Raw genomic sequence first — 19,869 nt, 5'->3', positions numbered from 1 at the left:
CTTGAAGTTTGCGTGTATGTTTGAGTTTGTTTGTGTGTCTATCGACCTGCCAGCGCTCTTGTTTGGTAAGTCACATCATCTCTGTTTTTAGATATATTTTTCCCATGTGGAATGTTTCCCTCCCTCTCTCTCTCTCTCTCTCTCTCTCTCTCTCTCTCTCTCTCTCTATATATATATATATATATATATATATATATATATATATATATATATATATATATATTAAAAACAAAGATTCCAAGACTTACCAAGCGGGAAAGCGCCGGCAGACAGGCACATGAACAAAACACACAAACACACACACAGAATTACGAGCTTTCGCAACTGGCAGTTGCTTCGTCAGGAAAGAGGGAAGGAGAGGGAAAAATGAAAGGATGTGGGTTTTAAGGGAGAGGGTAAGGAGTCATTCCAATCCCGGGAGCGGAAAGACTTCCCTTAGGGGAAAAAAAGGACAGGTGTACACTCGCACACACACACATATATCCATCCGCACATATATATATATATGGCATATTTTAAGACAGAGTTTTCTGGTCCACAGTTACGGTCAGCTGCTCCTGCGGTCATTGATAAGCTGCTGCCAGGAGAAGTTGCCAAGCAGCAGGCCTCACCGCCATCAAAGCCCGTGGATAAAGCCGCTCCCAAAAGTGCGACAATCCCCGTCACGGGTGTGGAGAAACCCGTGCAGCCTAGCAAGACTGTTCCCCCAAGTGCCACACCACCCCCAGCTGCCCCCACAGCTGCACCTCCTCAGGTTCCAGCAGCAAAGCCTGTCCCGCCACCGTCAAGGGCCAAGCCCGAACGCTTACCCGCAAAAACCGAACCACCCAAAACTAAGACTGATATAGTTAAGACTGCTGACACAGAAAAAGTTAGTGCAAAAGTAGATAAGACATCCAAGACAGAAGTAGTGAGAATGAAGGGGGAACACAAATCAAAGACAGAAATGAAAACGTCCACAGTGAAAACACGAACTGAAACCAAATCCACCCGTTCCATAGAAAGGAAAGCACAGAGGACAACAATTACAACCTCTAGTGTAACAGAGAAAAAGACTGACATAAAATCTTCTCCTACTACACCTAAAAAATCTGTTGAACATAAAGTTAACGGAGTTGCACCAAAGCCAGAGCCAATAAAACATGCTCGACCATCGAGTAGAACTAGACCGTCCCCAACCTCCACTCCAGCAAAAAGTGCAAAAGAAGCCAATAATCGGAAGGTCGTAGAATCAAAATATCACATTTCAAAAGCCTCTAAATTGACTACATCAAAGGCTGCTAAGAAGGAAGTGCAAGAACCAGCAGCAAAAGCTGAGAGGAAGCCTGTGAGCAGGCGACCAAAGGCAACTCCCAGCTCACCTGCTAAGATAGCAGCAAAATCACCGGGTTCACCAGCCAAGTCTTCTTCTGCCAAAAGCACACCAACTCCATCTGTCAAATCAGAAAAAGAAGCTGTAATCAGAAAAAGAAAGGTTGAAACTGGAAAAATTACTGCTGACTCATCTGCAGTATCAACCCCATCAACTACTGAAGTAGAAACTGTTGTGAAAGCAAAGGAAACAGGAAAAGTCCAGGAAACTCCCCTTGTAAATGGCCACATATCAGAAATGATCATAACAAAGGAAGATATCTCCAAGGAGCTTTTAGACAAACCCCTTGAAGAGACTTATGTTGAGAAAAAGACTGAAAAAATTGACAGTGAAACTATAAGAAAGTCACCAACTGATGACCAACAAGAAGTTACAGAAAGAGAAGACAAAACTTCAGTTAGAGAGAAAGAAATTAAGGACATTCCTACTATAGAAGGAAAGGAAAAACAAATGGATGAAGAAACAGTAGAAAAAGAAGTAGAAGTTGAAGAAAAAGAGATGGTAGTTGAAGATAAAGAGTCTGAGATAGAAGAGAAGGAAACCGAACTTGAAGAGAAGGAGTCTGAAATTGAAGAAAAAGAATCTGAAGTTGAAGAAGGAGATGATTCCAGGCAACTTATGCATGAAAAGGAAGATATAGAGGCTACAGAAGAGGAACAAACTGAAGAAATTGAGGATGAGGAAGGACCTGTTGACATAAAGGAATCATTACATGCTGAACTTGAAACAGAAGTAAAGAAACTGATGAGAGAAAAGATAGAAGGAGGAGGAGAAGAAGAAGAAGAAGAAGAAGGGAGAGGAACAGAAGAAGAAGAAGAAGAAGAAGAAGAACAAGAAGAGGAGCAAGAAGGAGAGGAAGATGAGGAGGATGAATACTTAATTGTTGAAAAAGAAGATGTGGAATCCTACCAAGAACAAGAAAGTATTGAATCACATTTACCAGATGATTTTGACAACAAAGATATTGATGTTGAGGAAGAAGATGAAGGGGAGCTTCAGAAGCACTTATTAGATGAAGTTGAAACAGAAAAGACCAAGAAAGATATAGAAAAAGAAGAGATGGATACAAAAATGCACAGAGAAGTAGAATCTCAAAAGGAACACGTAATAAAGGAAAAAGAGGTAGATATAATTCTTAAAAGTAAAGCCGAAAAAGAAATAACTGAAACTGAAAAAATGAGGGAGGAACATGTTGAGGAAATAAAAGAGCAAGAAACAGAAGGTGTTACTGAAGAAGCTGCTAAGCCATTGAAGGAAGAAATTACAAAAGATCACATTGAGGAGAAAGTGGAGGAAATTATTTCATCAGCAAAAGAAATAGTAACTAAAGGAAAATTTGAAGATGAAAGAAAGCCTGGAGTGTCTCAAGAATCAGATAAAGATATACAGAAAGAGGAACTGTCTGAGAGCAAGAAAGAACCTGAAACAAGTGAAGATCTCAAAGAAATATCATCAATTAGTCCTGAAGAGAAAATAGATGTTTCTTCAGAGAAAGTCCGAGAAACTACAGACACTGACCATAAGCTTGATGATGGAGGTCATGAAATGAAAGAGATTCCCTCAAAAGAAATACTAGAGCAGAAATTTATTGCAGAGGAAAGCCAGCCAGATGAAAAGGTGTCTACAACTATAGAATCTGCTGCTACAACAGCACCAACACTTCCTGAAGATGAACGCATACCTCTAGATGAAATAAAGGAAATCGTTGAAGAAAAATATGTGAAAGAAGAGACAAAGGAGAAAGAAAAACCAGTGGCAGAAGCAGTAACACGTCTAGAGCAGCCAACTACTCTGCCACAAGTTGTAATGCCAATTTTTGAAACTCACATTGCTCATGGGATTATTCATCAAAGAGACATCGTTAAAACACCTGATGAAGTTGCTGACTTGCCAGTCCATGAGGAAGTTGACCCTGGTATGTATGATGCTGATGATTTTGTAAGAGACTTTCATAGAACAAAATATGAAGTACAACTTTCGAAAAAACAACAAGATACTGAAGAGATCAAGGACTACATACCTGAGGTAGGTGCTCCAGAAGAAAGACTGAAAATAGATACAGGAAAGGCTGACACACTGAAAGAATCTTTAAAACAGTTTGAAGATGAGAAAGAAGTTGAAGAAGTCAAAATAGCACCTGAGGAAAGATTTGTTGATGAAATTGAAGACATTATACATGTAAAAAGAGAAATATCTGATGTAGCAAAACCATCAGTGAAACCAGTCTCTGTGGCACAACTTGAAGAACCTGTGCCAAAGGAAGACATAGCAAAGGCTACTGATGAGTCAAAACCTGTTATGGTGATATCAGAAGAAAAACTTCTGGAAGCTACCTTTCAGACATATGCAGATCTAAAAGCTACAAAAGAGAAAGTAGACGAATTAAAAGAAAAATTCTCTGAAGAATCCAAGAAAGCTGTAGAGAAAGAAATAGATTATGCTGCAATTTTAGAAAAAGACATTGCTCATGACAGAGTTGCCTTACAGGAAATGAGAGAAGAAAAGAAAACAGAAGGAGAAGAAATTGGTGCAGAATACATATCTTCTGAAAAGAAATACATAGAAGAACAACTGGAAACTATTTCAGATCAACTAAAATTAAAGGAGAAAGTTACTAGTGAAGAAATTTCAACACTGCAACAAACATATGTAAAGGAGGTGCATGAAGAGAAACGAAAGGATGAAATGAAACCACTTCCAATGGATGTTGCCCAGGAAAAGATGCGAGAAGAGAAACAGAAAGTTATTACAGAAGATGTCACCGAAAGAATTGAAAAACTGGAAGGGGATAAAGTTATTCAAGAAAAAAAGATTGAAAAGGATGTAAAGGAAGATGTTACAACAGAAGTTAAGGAAGTGGAAGACAAAGAAAAGCCTGTTCCAAGGGAAATTACTCAAGAGGTAATTATGCAGGATGAGAAAATTATTTCAGATGAGTTAGTCAAGGCAAAGAAGGTAGCAGAGAAAGATGAACTCATCACAGAAGGTGAAGAAATTAAAAAACTGAAACAAGAGGAAGTTGTTCCAAAAGAAGATATTGAGGAGACAATAAAAGACAAGGAAGTATCAAAAGTAATGGGTGAGGAGCAAATGAAAGAAGAAAGAGTTGTTAAAGAAGACATTATTGAAGAAATCAAACAATTAGAAGGTAAAGAGAAGTCTACTCCAAAGGAAGTTCTTGAAAAGAAAATTAAAGAAGAAGATGAAACCATCTCAAAGGAGATGATTGAGGTAGAGGAAAAGGAAGAGAAAGTTGATACAGAAGATATCATGGCTAAAATTCCAAAGGTGGGAGAGAGAGACAAAGATGTTCTGAAGGAAGTTGATGACAAAGAGAAATCTACTCAAAAGGATGTAGCTAAAGATGAAACAAAAGGAGGAGAGGAAATGGGTTTGAAGGAGTTGGTAGACATAACAAAAAAAAGAGAAATTGTTACAGAAGATATCATAGCAGCTATACCAAAACTGGAAGACAAACAGAAAGTTTCATTGGAGGAACTTGATGAAATTAAGACAAAGGACAAGAAAGAAGAAGAAAAGGAAAAAAGAATTGCAGAAGAGATAAAGAAAGACATTGTAGATCTAAAAGAACAGGAGGAGCTTTTGTCCAAAGATGTAGCTAAAGAAAAGCCGGAGGACAAACAGAAAGAAGAGATTGATAAATCTTTAAGAGAACTAGAAGATACAGAGAAACTTTCACCAAAAGAAGTGAAAGAAAACCAAATTTCAAAGGAGAAGATTCCAGAAAAGGAGACGGAAGAGCAATTGATAGTTGCTAAAGACACCACTGAAGAAACAGATAAACTCAAAGAAAAAGAGAAAATTCAGGCAATGGAAATGGTGGAAGATAAAGCAAAAGAAGATAGGAAAATAGAGTCAGAGGAAATTATTCACAAAAAGAAGAAAGATGAGAGAGAAGTAATTACTAAAGATATCACTGAAAAACAAGAAGATAAAGAGAAACTTTCCCCAAGGGAGATAGTTGAAGAGATTACTGTCAAAGAGGATGTAAGTGTTTCAGCAGAGGCTATTCAGAGAGAGGAAACTATCAAAGCTGACCTCACCACAGAAATTAAGAAACCACAGGAAATGGAGAAAATTGTATCAAAGGAATTAGTTGAAGAGAAGGAAAAAGAGTCTGAAGAAAAGATAAAAGCTATTACAGAGGATGTGGCATTGGTAATGTTAAAAGCAGAAGAAAAGGAGAAGCCTGCTCCAAAGGAAAAGGCTGAAGAGAAGATGAAAGAAGAGAAACTAGTTTCCAAGGAGGCAGCAGAGGAAGATAAGGGAGAAGACAAAGAGGCAGTTATTACTGAAGATATACCTGAAGAAATAAAGCCACTAGAAGAAAAAGAGAAACCTGCTCCTACAGAAATTTCTGAACTCAAGACAAAAGAAGAGACAGTAGTACTAAAGGAGCAGGTTGTGGAGAAGAAGGCTGATGACAGAGTCATTACAGAGGATATAACTAAGTTGGAAGTAAAAGAAAAAACTCCCTCTGATGACAGGGTTGAAATAAAGGCAGAAGAGATAACTATAAAGAAAGTGGATGAGGAAAAGAAGGAAGAAGAAAAAGCAAAAGTTGAAGTTACTGGAAAACGAATTGTTGAAGAGGGAGCAAAGGAAGAAAAAGATATTTCACTGAAGATGGCTGAAGAAAAGATAGAAGAGACGGAGAAAGTTGTTCCAGAAGAAATCACCAAAGAAATAAAACAGCTGGATGTGACTGAGAAACTACTATCAAAAGAAACAAGCAAAATAAAATCTGATGATGAAGTGAAAAGAATTTCAAAGGAAATTGATCAAAAAATGATTATAGAAGACAAAAAGAAAATTGTTCCTGAAATCACTGAACATGTTAAAAAACAGGAAGCAAAAGACACAGGTTTACCAAAGGAAGAAATAGAAGAGATGATTCAGGAGGAATGGGAAATAGTTTCAAAGGAGATGATAGAGGAAGAGAAGAAAGTTACAAGTGAAGCTGTAACAGAAGCAACTGTTTTAGAAATGAAGGAAGCAGAGGAAAAAGAAATAACTATCCCTAAGGAAATGGATAAAGAAAAGGTAAAAGAACCAGAGAAAATGGATGCAATAGTGAAAATGGAAGAACACAAGGTTATTACAGAAGATATTACAGAAGAACTGAAAAAGACAGAAAAGAAAGAGGAAACTGTTCCACGCGCTTTACCAGAAGAAAAGGCAAAAGAAGGTGAGAAACCACTTTTGAAGGAAACAATAGTGAGAAAGGAAGAAGATAAGGTTATTACAGAACATATCACTGAAGCAGAGGTAAAACCAGAAGAGAAAGAGGAAACTGTGCCACAGGAAATATCTGAAGAAAAGCCAAAGGAAGCTGACACAGTAGTGAAACAGGAAGAAGAGAAAGTTATTACAGAAGATATCATTGAACAAGTGAAAAAACCAGAAGAAAAAGATAAAATTGTCCCACGTGAAATACCTGAAGACAAGATAAAGGAACCTGAGAAACTACTTCCAAAAGAAACAATAGTGAAAAAGGAAGAAGAGAAAGTTGTTACAGAAGATATCACTGAAGAAGTGAAAAAACCAGAAGAAAAAGATAAAACTGCTCCACACGAAATGCCCGAAGGAAAGATAAAGGAAGCTGAGGAACCAGTTTCAGAGGACACAGTGGTGAAAAAGGAAGAAGAGAAGATTATTACAGAAGATATCACTGAAGAAGTGAAGAAACAAGAGGAGAAAGAGGAAATTATTCCACAAGAAATACTTGAAGAAAAGGCTAAGGGAGCTGAGAAACCAGTTTCAAAGGACACAGTAGTGAAAAAGGAAGAAGAGAAAGTTGTTACAGAAGATATCATTGAAGAAGTGAAAAAACCAGAAGAAAAAGATAAAACTGCTCCACACGAAATGCCCGAAGGAAAGATAAAGGAAGCTGAGGAACCAGTTCCAAAGGACACAGTAGTGAAAAAGGAAGAAGAGAAGATTATTACAGAAGATATCACTGAAGAAGTGAAGAAACCAGAAGAAAAAGAGGAAATTATTCCACAAGAAATACCCGAAGAAAAGGGAAAGGAAGCTGATAAACCAGTTTCAAAGGACACAGTAGTGAAAGAGGAAGAAGAGAAAGTTGTTATAGAAGGTATCACTGAAGAAATGATAAAACCAGAAGAAAAAGAGAAAACAGTTTCAGAAGAAATACTTGAAGAAAAGGCAATGGAAGCTGAGAAACCAGTTTCAAAAGACACAGTAGTGAAAGAGGAAGAAGATAAAGTTGTTACAGAAGATATCATTGAAGAAGTGAAAAAACCAGAAGAAAAAGATAAAACTGCTCCACACGAAATGCCCGAAGGAAAGATAAAGGAAGCTGAGGAACCAGTTTCAAAGGACACAGTAGTGAAAAAGGAAGAACAGAAGATTATTACAGAAGATATCACTGCAGAAGTGAAGAAACCAGAAGAAAAAGAGGAAATTATTCCACAAGAAATACTTGAAGAAAAGGCAAAGGAAGCTGAGAAACCAGTTTCAAAGGACACAGTAGTGAAAGAGGAAGAAGATAAAGTTGTTACAGAAGATATCATTGAAGAAGTGAAAAAACCAGAAGAAAAAGATAAAACTGCTCCACACGAAATGCCCGAAGGAAAGATAAAGGAAGCTGAGGAACCAGTTTCAAAGGACGCAGTAGTGAAAAAGGAAGAACAGAAGATTATTACAGAAGATATCACTGCAGAAGTGAAGAAACCAGAAGAAAAAGAGGAAATTATTCCACAAGAAATACTTGAAGAAAAGGCAAAGGAAGCTGAGAAACCAGTTTCAAAGGACACAGTAGTGAAAAAGGAAGAAGAGAAGGTTATTAGAGAAGATATTGTTGAAGAAATGAAAAAACCAGAAGAAAAAGAGAAAACAGTTCCATCTGAAATACCCGAAGAAAAGATAAAGGAAGATGCAAAACCAGTTACGAAAGACACAGTAGTTAAAAAGGAAGAAGAGAAGATTATTACAGAAGATATCACTGAAGAATTGAAAAAATCAGAAGAAAAAGAGAAAACAGTTGTATCTGAAATACCTGGAGACAAGACAAAGGAAGATGCAAAGCCAGTTTCAAAAGACACAATAGTTAAAAAGGGTGAAGAGAAAGTTATTACAGAAGATGTAACTGAAGAAATGAAAAAACCAGAAGAACACGAGGGAGCAGTACCACACGAAAAACCAGAAGAAAAGACAAAGGAAGCTGCAAAACCAGTTTCAAAGGACACAGTATTGAAAAAAGAAGAAGAGAAGGTTATTACAGAAGATATCAGTGAAGAAGTGAAAAAACCAGAAGAAAAAGAGGAAAGAGTTCCATCTAAAATACCTGAAGAAAAGACAAAGGAAGATGTAAAAGCAGTGTCAAAGGACACAGTAGTCAAAAAGGAAGAAGGGAAGGTTATTACAGAAGATGTCACCAAAGAAGTGAAGAAACCAGAAGAAAAAGAGGAAATCATTCCACATGAAATACCCGAAGGAAAGATAAAGGAAGCTGAGAAACCAGTCTCAAAGGACACAGTAGTGAAGAAGGAAGAAGAGAAGGTTATTACAGAAGATATCACTGAAGAAGTGAAAAAGCCAGAAGAAAAAGAGAAAACAGTTCCATCTGAAATACTTGAAGAAAAGGGAAAGGAAGCTGAGAAACCAGATTCAAAGGACACAGTAGAGATAAAGGAAGAAGAGAAAATTGTTACAGAAGATATCGCTGAAGAAGTGAAAAAAACAGGAGAAAAAGAGAAAACAGGTCCACAAGAAATACTTGAAGAAAAGGGAAAGGAAGCTGAGAAACCAGATTCTAAGGACACGATAGTGAAAAAGGAAGAAGAGAAAGTTGTTACAGAAGATATCACTGAAGAAGTGAAGAAACCCGAAGAAAAAGAGGAAACTGTTCCACATGAAATACCTGAAGAAAAGGCAAAGGAAGTGGAGATACCAGTTTCGAAAGAGACAGTTGTGAAAAAGGAAGAGGAGGAGGTTATTACAGAAGACATCACTGAAGAAGTGAAAAAACCAGAAGAAAAAGAGAAAGCAGTTCCATCTGAGATACTTGATGAAAAGACAAAGGAAGCTGAGAAATTAGTTTCAAAGGACATGGTAGTGAAAAAGGAAGAAAAGAAAGTTGTTACAGAAGATATCACTGAAGAAGTGAAAAAACCAGGAGAAAAAGAGAAAACAATTCCACAAGAAATACTTGAAGAAAAGGGAAAGGAAGCTGAGAAACCAGATTCTAAGGACACGGTAGTGAAAAAGGAAGAAGAGAAAGTTGTTAGAGAAGATATCACTGAAGAAGTAAAAAAACCAGAAGAAAAAGAGAAAACACTTCCATCTGAGATACTTGATGAAAAGGCAAAAGAGTCTGAGAAACCAGTGTCAAAGGACACAGTAGTGAAAAAGGAAGATGAGAAAGTTGTTACAGAAGATGTCACTGAAGAAGTGAAAAAACCGGACGAAAAAGAGAAAACAGTTCCATCTGGAATACTTGATGAAACCGCAAAGGAAGCTGAGAAACCAGCATCAAAGGACACAGTAGTGAAAAAGGAAGATGAGAAAGTTGTTACAGAAGATGTCACTGAAGAAGTGAAAAAACCGGATGAAAAAGAGAAAACAGTTCCATCTGGAATACATGATGAAACCGCAAAGGAAGCTGAGAAACCAGCATCAAAGGACACAGTAGTGAAAAAGGAAGATGAGAAAGTTGTTACAGAAGATGTAACTGAAGAACTGAAAAAAGCAGAAGCACAAGAGGGAGCAGTACCACATGAAAAACCAGAAGAAAAGACAAAGGAAGCTGCAAAACCAGTTTCAAAGGACACAGTATTGAAAAAGGAAGATGATAAGGTTGTTACAGAAGATATCACTGAAGAAGCGAAAAAACCAGAAGAAAAAGAGAAAACAGTTCCCTCTGAAATACCTGAAGAAAAGACAAAGGAAGATGTAAAACTGGTGTCAATGGACACAGTAGTCAAAAAGGAAGAAGGGAAGGTTATTACAGTAGATGTCACTGAAGAAATGAAGAAACCAGAAGAAAAAGAAGAAACTGTTCTACATGAAATACCTGAAGAAAAGACAAAGGAAGCTGATAAACCAGTTTCAAAGGACACAGTACTGATGAAGGAAAAAGAGGAGGTTATTACAGAAGATATCACTGAAAAAGTGAAGAAACCAGAAGAAAAAGAGAAAACAGTTCCATCTGAAATACCTGAAGAAAAGACAAAGGAAGATGTAAAACCAGTGTCAAAGGACACAGTAGTTAAAAAGGAAGAAGGGAAGGTTATTACAGAAAATGTCACTGAAGAAATGAAGAAACCAGAAGAAACTGTTCTACATGAAATACCTGAAGAAAAGGCAAAGGGAGCTGAGAAACCACTTTCAAAGGACACAGTACTGATGAAGGAAAAGGAGGAGTTTATTACAGAAGATATCACTGAAAAAGTGAAGAAACCAGAAGAAAAAGAGGAAACTGTTCCACATGAAATACTTAAAGAGAAGGCAAAGGAAGTGGAGAAACCAATTTTGAAGGACACAACAGTGACAAAGGAAGAAGAGAAGATTATTACAGACAATATCAGTGAAGAAGTGAAGAAACCAGAAGATAAAGAGGAAGCTGTTCCACGTGACATACCCAAAGAAAAGGCAAAGGAAGCTGAGAAACCAGTTTCAGAGGACACAGTATTGAAAAAGGAAGAAGAGAAGGTTATACCAGAAGATATTACGGAAGCGAAAAAGCCAGAAGAAAAAGAGAAACCTGTTCCATATGAAATAGTTGAAGAAAAATCTAAGGAAGTGGGGAAAGCAGTTTTGAAGGACACAACAGAGAAAGTTAAAGAAGACACAAGCAAAGATTTGGAAAAAGAAAAACTCATTTCAAAGGATATAGATGAGCAATATATTGTTTCACCTAAAAAGGCTGAAGAAGAAAAAAAACCTTCCCTGAGCGATATGCCCTCTTCCAAAGAGTTTGTCGAAGAAAGGAGAAAAGTAGAAGAGAAAAGTTCCACACCGGAAATCACAGAAAAGATGGATGATGTAAAAGATGTGCCCCTTTCAGAGACAATGGTTGAAAAAGAGAGGTATATTTCAGAAGACCTGCTTGAAGAAAAAAAGAAAGGTGAAGAGAAGAAAGAGGTTGTCCCAAAGGATCTTATTAAAGAAGGAGAAAAAGTAGACACGATTCATATAGATCATACAGAAAAAGAAAAGGAAAAAGATGAGAGAGAGAAGACAATTACAGAGAAAATTATTGAAGAAAAGAAGAAAGAAGTAGGTGAAGAAAGTATTATTGTGAAGGACTCTGTGGAACTTGATAAAAAAGGAGAACCAGTAGCTGTAGAGGATATTACCAGTGTAATAGGGAAAGAGGAACCTAAGAAAGACAAAGCTGCTTCACAGGAACTGCTTGAAGAAAAGACAGAAGAGAAAGAAAAAGAGACAGCCATTACAGATATTAGTAAAGAAAAGGAAGGCCAACTTGAGACAGAGAAGATTACTTCAAAACAATTCATTGAAAAAGTCGGAATGGAGGAAACTGCAACAAAAATTGCTCCAAAGTATGTAGTTGAAGAAAAGGAAAAAGACCTAGTTATTTCAAAGGATGTGTCTGAAGAAAAAATAGATGACCTTGAAAAAAGAAAGATTGTCACTACATACGAAAAAATTTCAGACAAGACTGAAACTATTTTTGACATTAAAACTGATTTGTCACTCCAGGAAACTTCACAACTTACAGCTACAATAGCAAAGGAAGTTAAGCCTGGAGAAGTGATCAAAACTAACGGTGAACTTGAAAAGAGTGAAGAGAAAGTACCACAAGTGAAAATGCATGGAGAGACAGCTATCAAGGGAGAGCCAGAAGATAAGGTTGATCAGAAGATGGGACCTGGAAAAGAAACAATTACAGCACCAAGTGCTTTATCTGCCACGTATCTTGAAATTATAGACAAGCTGCAAAAAGAAGAACCTTCAGAAGTTGATAAACAGGAAGATGAAGAGACACCAAAGAGAGAAGAGCTCAAAGTTAGTGAAGCTGACAAATCTCTTCGCAAAGAAGTATCAAAAACGACAGAAGAATTGGAAGAAATATCTGTTACATCTAGTCAAATGTCAGATATTAAACATTTGCCACAGGAAGGTGTAAAGCCAGAAATTACAAAAGACTCACACAGAAAAGAAGAGGAGCAAATGTCAGAAGAAAAACCATCCCTACAAGAACAAGAACTCATAAGTAAAAAAGACAAGGCAGAGATAGGAGTAGAAAAGGAAGATAAAAAGGCTAAAGTAGAAGCTGACTCATTAGAAACTGAGAAAACATCAGCAACTATAGAATGGTTAACTTGTGTAGTTAAGGACACAAAGCCATCATTGGGAGAAGAGCAGGAAGAGATCTTTAAGAAAGTTGTTAGCACAAAAGAGAAGAAAGTTACTGAGACAGAAGATCAAATTGATGAGAAAAAAGTGAAGGAGAAACAACAAGAAATAGAAAAGACTGTCAAGGACACTGATGTCATGTCAGTCATAACAGAAAGACAGAAGACATTACCTGACAGTGAAACTAGCAAGGAAATTCCTACAAGTATTGACCAAAAGAAGCACCCAACTGGAGAAAGAGAAATAATAGAAGAATCAATTGAAGTGGTGAAAAGTCAACCAAAATATGAGGCAGACAGACCAGCAGAAACATTCAGTGAGGTATATCAAGAAGACAAGAAAGATGATATTTCAAAATCAGTGTCTTCAGAAAAGGGGAAGCAACTAACAGATGAAGAGGAAAAGAAACTAAAGACAGAAAAGTTACTTTTAGAGACGGAGGGCAGCATTATTTCGAAAGATTTAGCGGAAACTATCACCACTAATGTAATGAAAGAATACATCCTGAAAACTACACACATAACATCAGATTCTGTTACATTAGATGTACCAGCCCCTGGAAAAATGCCTGTACAACCATCTGTGGAACCAGAAATAACACCTTTGCAAGAGAGAGTGGAGATTAAAGAGACTGGACTATCACCAAAAGTGGAAGACACTGATAAAAGAGCTGCAGATACACTAATTTCTCATGAACTCAAAGACACAGAAAAAATTTCCGCAGGTCAAGAAATAGGAAAAGAGAAGCAGCTGGGAATTTCTGAAGAAACTACTGTTTCAAAAGTGAAAGAAGTTTCAAAAGAAGTAAAAGATGATGGGATTACAAGCAAATTACCAACTTCAGCTGCTGACCATAGATCGGATGATGAAGATGGTGAACCACCTCCATCTCCAGGAGAAGACTACATTGATTCAGGAATGGAGGAAGAACCAGTCTATACCAAACTTGATGCACCAGAACTTCCAGAATATGTAACTGTTACTCCTGACTCCACACCTGCATCACCAAAAGCATTACCCTTAAGGCCACAGGATGACTCTGCAAAAATGCATCTTCCTGGATCTGAAGAGAAGGAAGGAAAAGAAAAACTTAAGTCTGAACATACTGAAACTGACAAGAAAGAGCCTGCCAAGGTAACAACTACAGCCCTTCCCCAGGAAAAAGAGGTGGAGTGTAGAATGTATGTGGATGAGACTGGTGACAAAACTGGTCAACCAGGAGAAGTTATCACAGACAAAGATGGTCGTATTGTAACAACAAGAACAAAAACTGAATACAAAACAATTGTGACCAGGGAAGGTAAGCCTGATGAAAAGACAGTTTCAAGTCTAATGGCTGGTTCAGTTATACCTATTTCAACGGGTGAGATCACAACATATACAACTGGAGTTAAAGATGAAAAACTATCAGATGAAGAACATCTGGAAGAAATTGATGATGATTCCAAAGAATCAGTCTCAGAGGAAACATTCACAGATGAAGATGGTAAAACTGTAACAAGGAAGATAGTAAGGCGTTACAAGACTGTAGTTACCAGCAGAACTGAATCAGCTGAAGAGAAAGGTATAATGAAAGAAATTCAGCCCTCATTTTCATCTGAAGCAGGACCTGGTTCATTTATACCTGTTTCATCAGGTGAGATCACAACATATACAACTGTAGTTAAAGGTGACAGACTATCAGATGAAGAACATCTGGAAGAAATTGATGATGACTCAAAAGAATCCGTCTCAGAGGAAACATTCACAGACGAAGACGGTAAAATTGTAACAAGAAAGGTAGTAAGGCGTTACAAGACAGTAGTCACTAGCAGAACTGAGTCATCTGATGAGAAGGGTGAAATAAAAGAATTTCAGCCCCCATTTTCATCTGAAGCAGGACCAATGGTACTACCGTCATCCTCAAAAACAACAACAACAAAAATAATTGAAGGTCATGAATATCCACTAGACACTGACAAGCAAGATGACAAAGCAGCTGTTTCAGAAGAAACATTCACAGACAAGGATGGCAAAACTGTGACAAGAAGAATTGTGCAACACTACAGAACTTACATAACTCAGTCCACAGGGGAAATGGAACCTACTCATATAAAGACAGATGACAGAACTCCCCTTGAACCAGCTCAAGATGTTTATGAAAGCGAAACACGTGTTACAGTGTCCACAGATAAAGCAGGCACAGAAGAAATCGTGGAGTTCGATGACGACGATGAAAAAGAATCAGTAACCGAAGAAACATTTACAGACGAAGAAGGTAGGACAGTAACAAGAAGAGTAATAAGGAGGTATAAGACAGTGATAACGAAAGAAAGGGAAGTTGTGGATGAGAAACCTACTACAAAACTGGTAACTACTACAGCAACAAAGAAGACTGAAACAAAAGAAGGTGACGATATTGATGATGGTGTAGAAATGGAAGAATGCACAGAGCTCAGTGATCAGGATGAAAAAGAATCTGTGTCTGAAGAAACATTCACAGATGAAAGTGGCAAAACTGTGACCAGAAAAATTGTAAGACGGTACAAGACAGTTGTCACAAGGGGAAGTGAATCTGTCGATACAAAAGATTCCATTAAATTACCACCTAAGGAAGCAAAGGGTATTGTAGATGAAATACAAACAGAACAGGCTGACTTAGATGATCAAGATGAAAAAGAATCTGTGACTGAGGAAACATTCACTGATGAAACTGGCAGAACTGTAACAAGAAAAGTTGTCAGACGATATAAGACAGTAGTGACAAAAGAAAGTTCCTCTGTGGGCACGGAAGAATCTAGTCAAGTAAGAGCTACAGACATAAAACGTTCAGAATTGTCTCCAACTGCTCTCACCCAGAAAATGTACACTACAGTAATTAAATCAGATGATAGGGACGATGGGGTAGAAACAGATAAATTAGATGAGTTAGATGATCAGGATGAAAAAGAATCTGTGTCCGAAGAAACATTCACAGATGAAAGTGGCAAAACTGTGACCAGAAAAATTGTAAGACGGTATAAGACAGTTGTCACAAAGGGAAGTGACTCCATTGGTACAAAAGATACCACTATATTAGCTCCTAAGGTAGCAAAGAGTATTGGGGATGAAACAGAAACAGAACGGACTGACTTAGATGATCAAGATGAAAAAGAATCTGTGACTGAGGAAACATTCACTGATGAAACTGGCAGAACTGTAACAAGGAAAATTGTCAGACGTTATAAGACAGTGGTGACAACAGAAAGTTCCTCTGTAGGTGCAGAAGACTCTAGGCAAATAAGAGCTACAGATATAACTGCTTCAGAATTGTCTCCAGATATTCTCACCCAGAAAACATACACTACAGTAATTAAATCAGATGATGATAGAGATGATGGGGTAGAAACAGATAAATTAGATGAGTTTGATGATCAGGATGAAAAAGAATCTGTGTCTGAAGAAACATTCACAGATGAAAGTGGCAAAACTGTGACCAGAAAAATTGTAAGACGGTATAAGACAGTTGTCACAAAGGGAAGTGACTCCATTGGTACAAAAGATACCACTATATTAGCTCCTAAGGTAGCAAAGAGTATTGGGGATGAAACAGAAACAGAACGGACTGACTTAGATGATCAAGATGAAAAAGAATCTGTGACTGAGGAAACATTCACTGATGAAAATGGCAGAATTGTAACAAGGAAAATTGTCAGGCGGTACAAGACAGTGATAACAAAAGAAAGTTCTTCTGTGGATGCAGAAGACTCTAGCCAGATGAGAGCTACAGACACAATTGCTTCGGAATTGTCTCCAACTGTTCTCACCCGGAAAACATACACCACAGTAATTAAATCAGATGATGATAGAGATGATGGTGTAGAAACAGATAAATTAGAGGAGTTTGATGATCAGGATGAAAATGAATCTATGAGTGAAGAAACCTTCACAGATGAGGGTGGCAGAACAGTAAGAAGGAAAATTATAAGGCATTACAAGACAGTCATTAGACAAGAAGGTGAACCCACAGATTCAAAAGGTTCTATGACAATAAAAATGGAAAAGATAAGTGCCCCAGACCTAACCTCAACTGCAACTACCAGCGAAAGTTGCACGACAGATATAAAAGAAGGTGTTGGTGTAGATGATGGTATTGAAATAAGTGATCAAGATGGCAAAGAATCTGTGACTGAAGAAACTTTCACAGATGAAAATGGCAGAATTGTAACAAGGAAGATAGTAAGGCGATACAAGACTGTGGTAATGAAAGAAAGTGGGTCTTTGGAGGATAAAGGCACTAGTGAAATAGAGAAGAAAGATGTAAGAGATATGGAACAGATGTCAACTGCTTTTACTACAGATACACATACTACAGCACTAGGTGTCATAGAAAGAGATGAACTTACAGGCTTTGATGATCAAGATGAAAGGGAATCTGTCTCTGAAGAGACATTCACTGATGACGATGGCAGAACAGTGACTAGAAAAATTGTGAGGCGGTACAAGACAGTGGTCACAAAAGAAAGTGAGTTACCTGACGGAAAAGATACCAGTCAATTAACAAAAGTGCTGGGAACTGGTTCAGAACTGCCAACCACTACTATCTTGAGGAAAATTTACACTACAGTCACTAAAGATGGTGAAGGTACTGAAGATGGTTTAGAAACAGAGCAGCTTGATGAGCTGGATGACCAAGATGGAAAAGAATCTGTCACTGAAGAGACATTTACAGATGAGCATGGAAGAACTGTCACAAGAAAAATTGTGAAAAGATATAAGACAGTAGTGACAACAGAAGGTGAAGATGTTATTGGAGACATTAGTAGTGATGGCAAGAAAGAGACAGATGATGATGACGGTAAAGATTCAGTCACAGAAGAAACATTTACAGATGAAGAAGGAAGAACTGTAAGAAGGAAAATTGTGAAGCATTACAAAACAACAGTGTTAAAAGCTGGTGACATCACGGATAAAACATTATCTACAACAGAGTTAAAATTTGATCCAGATGCAAAAGAGAAAAGCATTGCTTTCAGTTCATTTACTACTGCGGAAGGCAAAAGTGACATTCCCCTTGATTTTACTGAAGGTGAGGATGGAAAAGATTCCATTATAGAAGAAACTTTCACAGGTGAAGACGGAAGTGTTGTAACCAGGAAGATAACAAGACAATACAAAACCATTTTAAAACAGGAGACTGGATCTGATGATCATCATTTTACAACAAAAATTTCAACAGGGTCAGCTGACTCAAGTTTACCACTGACCACCACCACAATGACAAAAACCTACACGACTGTAACAAAACAAGGTGATGACTATGGTGACGACTTCTCGGAAGATTTAGGAAAAGCTCATGAACCCAGTGGGGCAACTTCTAAAACCACCACTACAGTGACTACAATTACTAAAAGAATTTCTTCAAAGGATGGAGAAGAAGAAATAACTGAAGCCACTACAGAGGAAGTAACTTCTGAAGATGGAAAAGAACAAAGTACTGTCACAGTTACCACAAAGAGAGATGAACATGGTGATATGGTAGTTCACACATCAATAACCCCCAGAGATAAAGAAATTGATGGTTACAGTATTGCAGGACCAGTTAGCTTCATTGGCAGTGATAAAGGAGAGCATTCGGCACACTCCACTGTTAGTACTACTGTTACGACTTCTCAGATGACCACAGATGCCTGGAAGACTGGTAGAAAACACGACTCACAGCAGTGTGACAGTGATGAAGAAGATGACCCTACATCGCCACTAAGCATTACATCACAACTTGCACATTCTCCACCATCACATTTTGGATTTGAAACATCTGCTAGTCCTACAGCATCAGTAGAGCTTTACTCACCCAAAGTCATTCCTTCACAAAAAGTAAGTTCCACACAGATGACTAGTTCACTTTATGGTAGTTTGCCATCTGGAGAAGAGCAGTTGACATCTACAGATGAGAAACTGGACTTCCAAAGGGCACTTCATGAACACAGAGAAGCAAGAGGTGAAGATCTCCAGTCATCTTTCCACAGCCCACCTGTGCATAAAACTGTAACAATGGGTTACAAAGAGGGACTGCTACATGGTGAACAGCTGTCATCAGGAATAAATGGCCAAAAGCATGAAGATATTGACAGCAAAGGAGCTACCACAAAAATTATTCCTTCCAGTAGTGGAGTGGGTGCCACAAGCCAAAAAATACCTCCAGTAGTAACCAGTGCACACCTTCCTGTTGAGCATGGTCACTCAGCACAAAAAGATACAAAGGACGACAAACAGAAGGATCCAATTGGCAGTTGGGGGAAACCACTTGGGCTCCCAGCACCTGCACCACCACCTGCTAACACAATCACAACTAATGGCGAAGTCAACACAGCTACTAAGCCCGGGACCCCAAAAAAGGAAAAGAAAGCTATGCAAATGAAGAAGAACTTAGTAATGAATGAAAACAACAAAGCAGCAAATGCACAGTCAGCAAAAGAATCAAAATCTAGGCGTTCAGAATCACCAGTAAAACAGAAGAATGTGTCAAATAAAGATGTTGGGAAAAACACGAAAGTTCCTGGAGGCCATATATATATTGACCTAACCTATGTCCCACATCATGGAAATTCATACTACACCAATGTAGAATTTTTCAAGAAAGTCAGAGCAAGGTACTATGTATTCAGTGGCACAGAACCAAGTCGAGATGTCTACAATGCTCTACTTGAAGCTAAACAAACATGGGAAGATAAGGATTTAGGTAAGTTCTTACAAGTTTTAGTATGTAACAAAAGCAGTACAAATTCTTGTTTGATTATTTTACAAGTTATATTAAGACAGATAAACTACTCATACTATCCTTTATATATAGTACTTTTCTATATCTGGTGATGAACATTCCAAGGCCTAGATCAATTATTCCTCATCCATCCATCCATCCATGTGTTCTTTAAATCCCATGATGGAGAACTTTCACGGATGTGGAATGAGTCAAATTATACATTAAAAAGAGAGACAGTTACTGTAAACATTAATTAGGTAGCACTGAGCTGTAGTATACTATTTTTGCAAACTCAGGCTACATTTAATTCAGTACAGTTATCAGGAAAGCTACTACTTCTTAGGCTGTATTAAATAATAACTAAATTTGCTTTTGGATAAGTTACACCCAGAAAACACTGCTGTCCAAA

The 19,869-nt window shown here is 37.7% G+C and overlaps 1 protein-coding gene across 1 annotated transcript in view; it reads left to right on the top strand.

The window, feature by feature from the left end:
- The window catches only part of LOC126281761 (microtubule-associated protein futsch), a 791,323-nt gene that overhangs the window by 762,312 nt on the left and 9,142 nt on the right, over positions 1-19,869 (top strand). The window contains exon 9 of the mRNA XM_049980959.1: positions 542-19,439. Coding sequence (XP_049836916.1) covers positions 542-19,439 — 18,898 coding nt within the window. The remainder of the gene's footprint in view (positions 1-541; positions 19,440-19,869) is intronic.

Source organism: Schistocerca gregaria, chromosome 7 (assembly GCF_023897955.1).
Source record: "Schistocerca gregaria isolate iqSchGreg1 chromosome 7, iqSchGreg1.2, whole genome shotgun sequence".
NCBI lineage: Eukaryota > Metazoa > Arthropoda > Insecta > Orthoptera > Acrididae > Schistocerca > Schistocerca gregaria.
The sequence above is the reverse complement of the archived record's forward strand: the minus strand, read 5'-3'. Positions and strand labels throughout refer to the sequence as shown.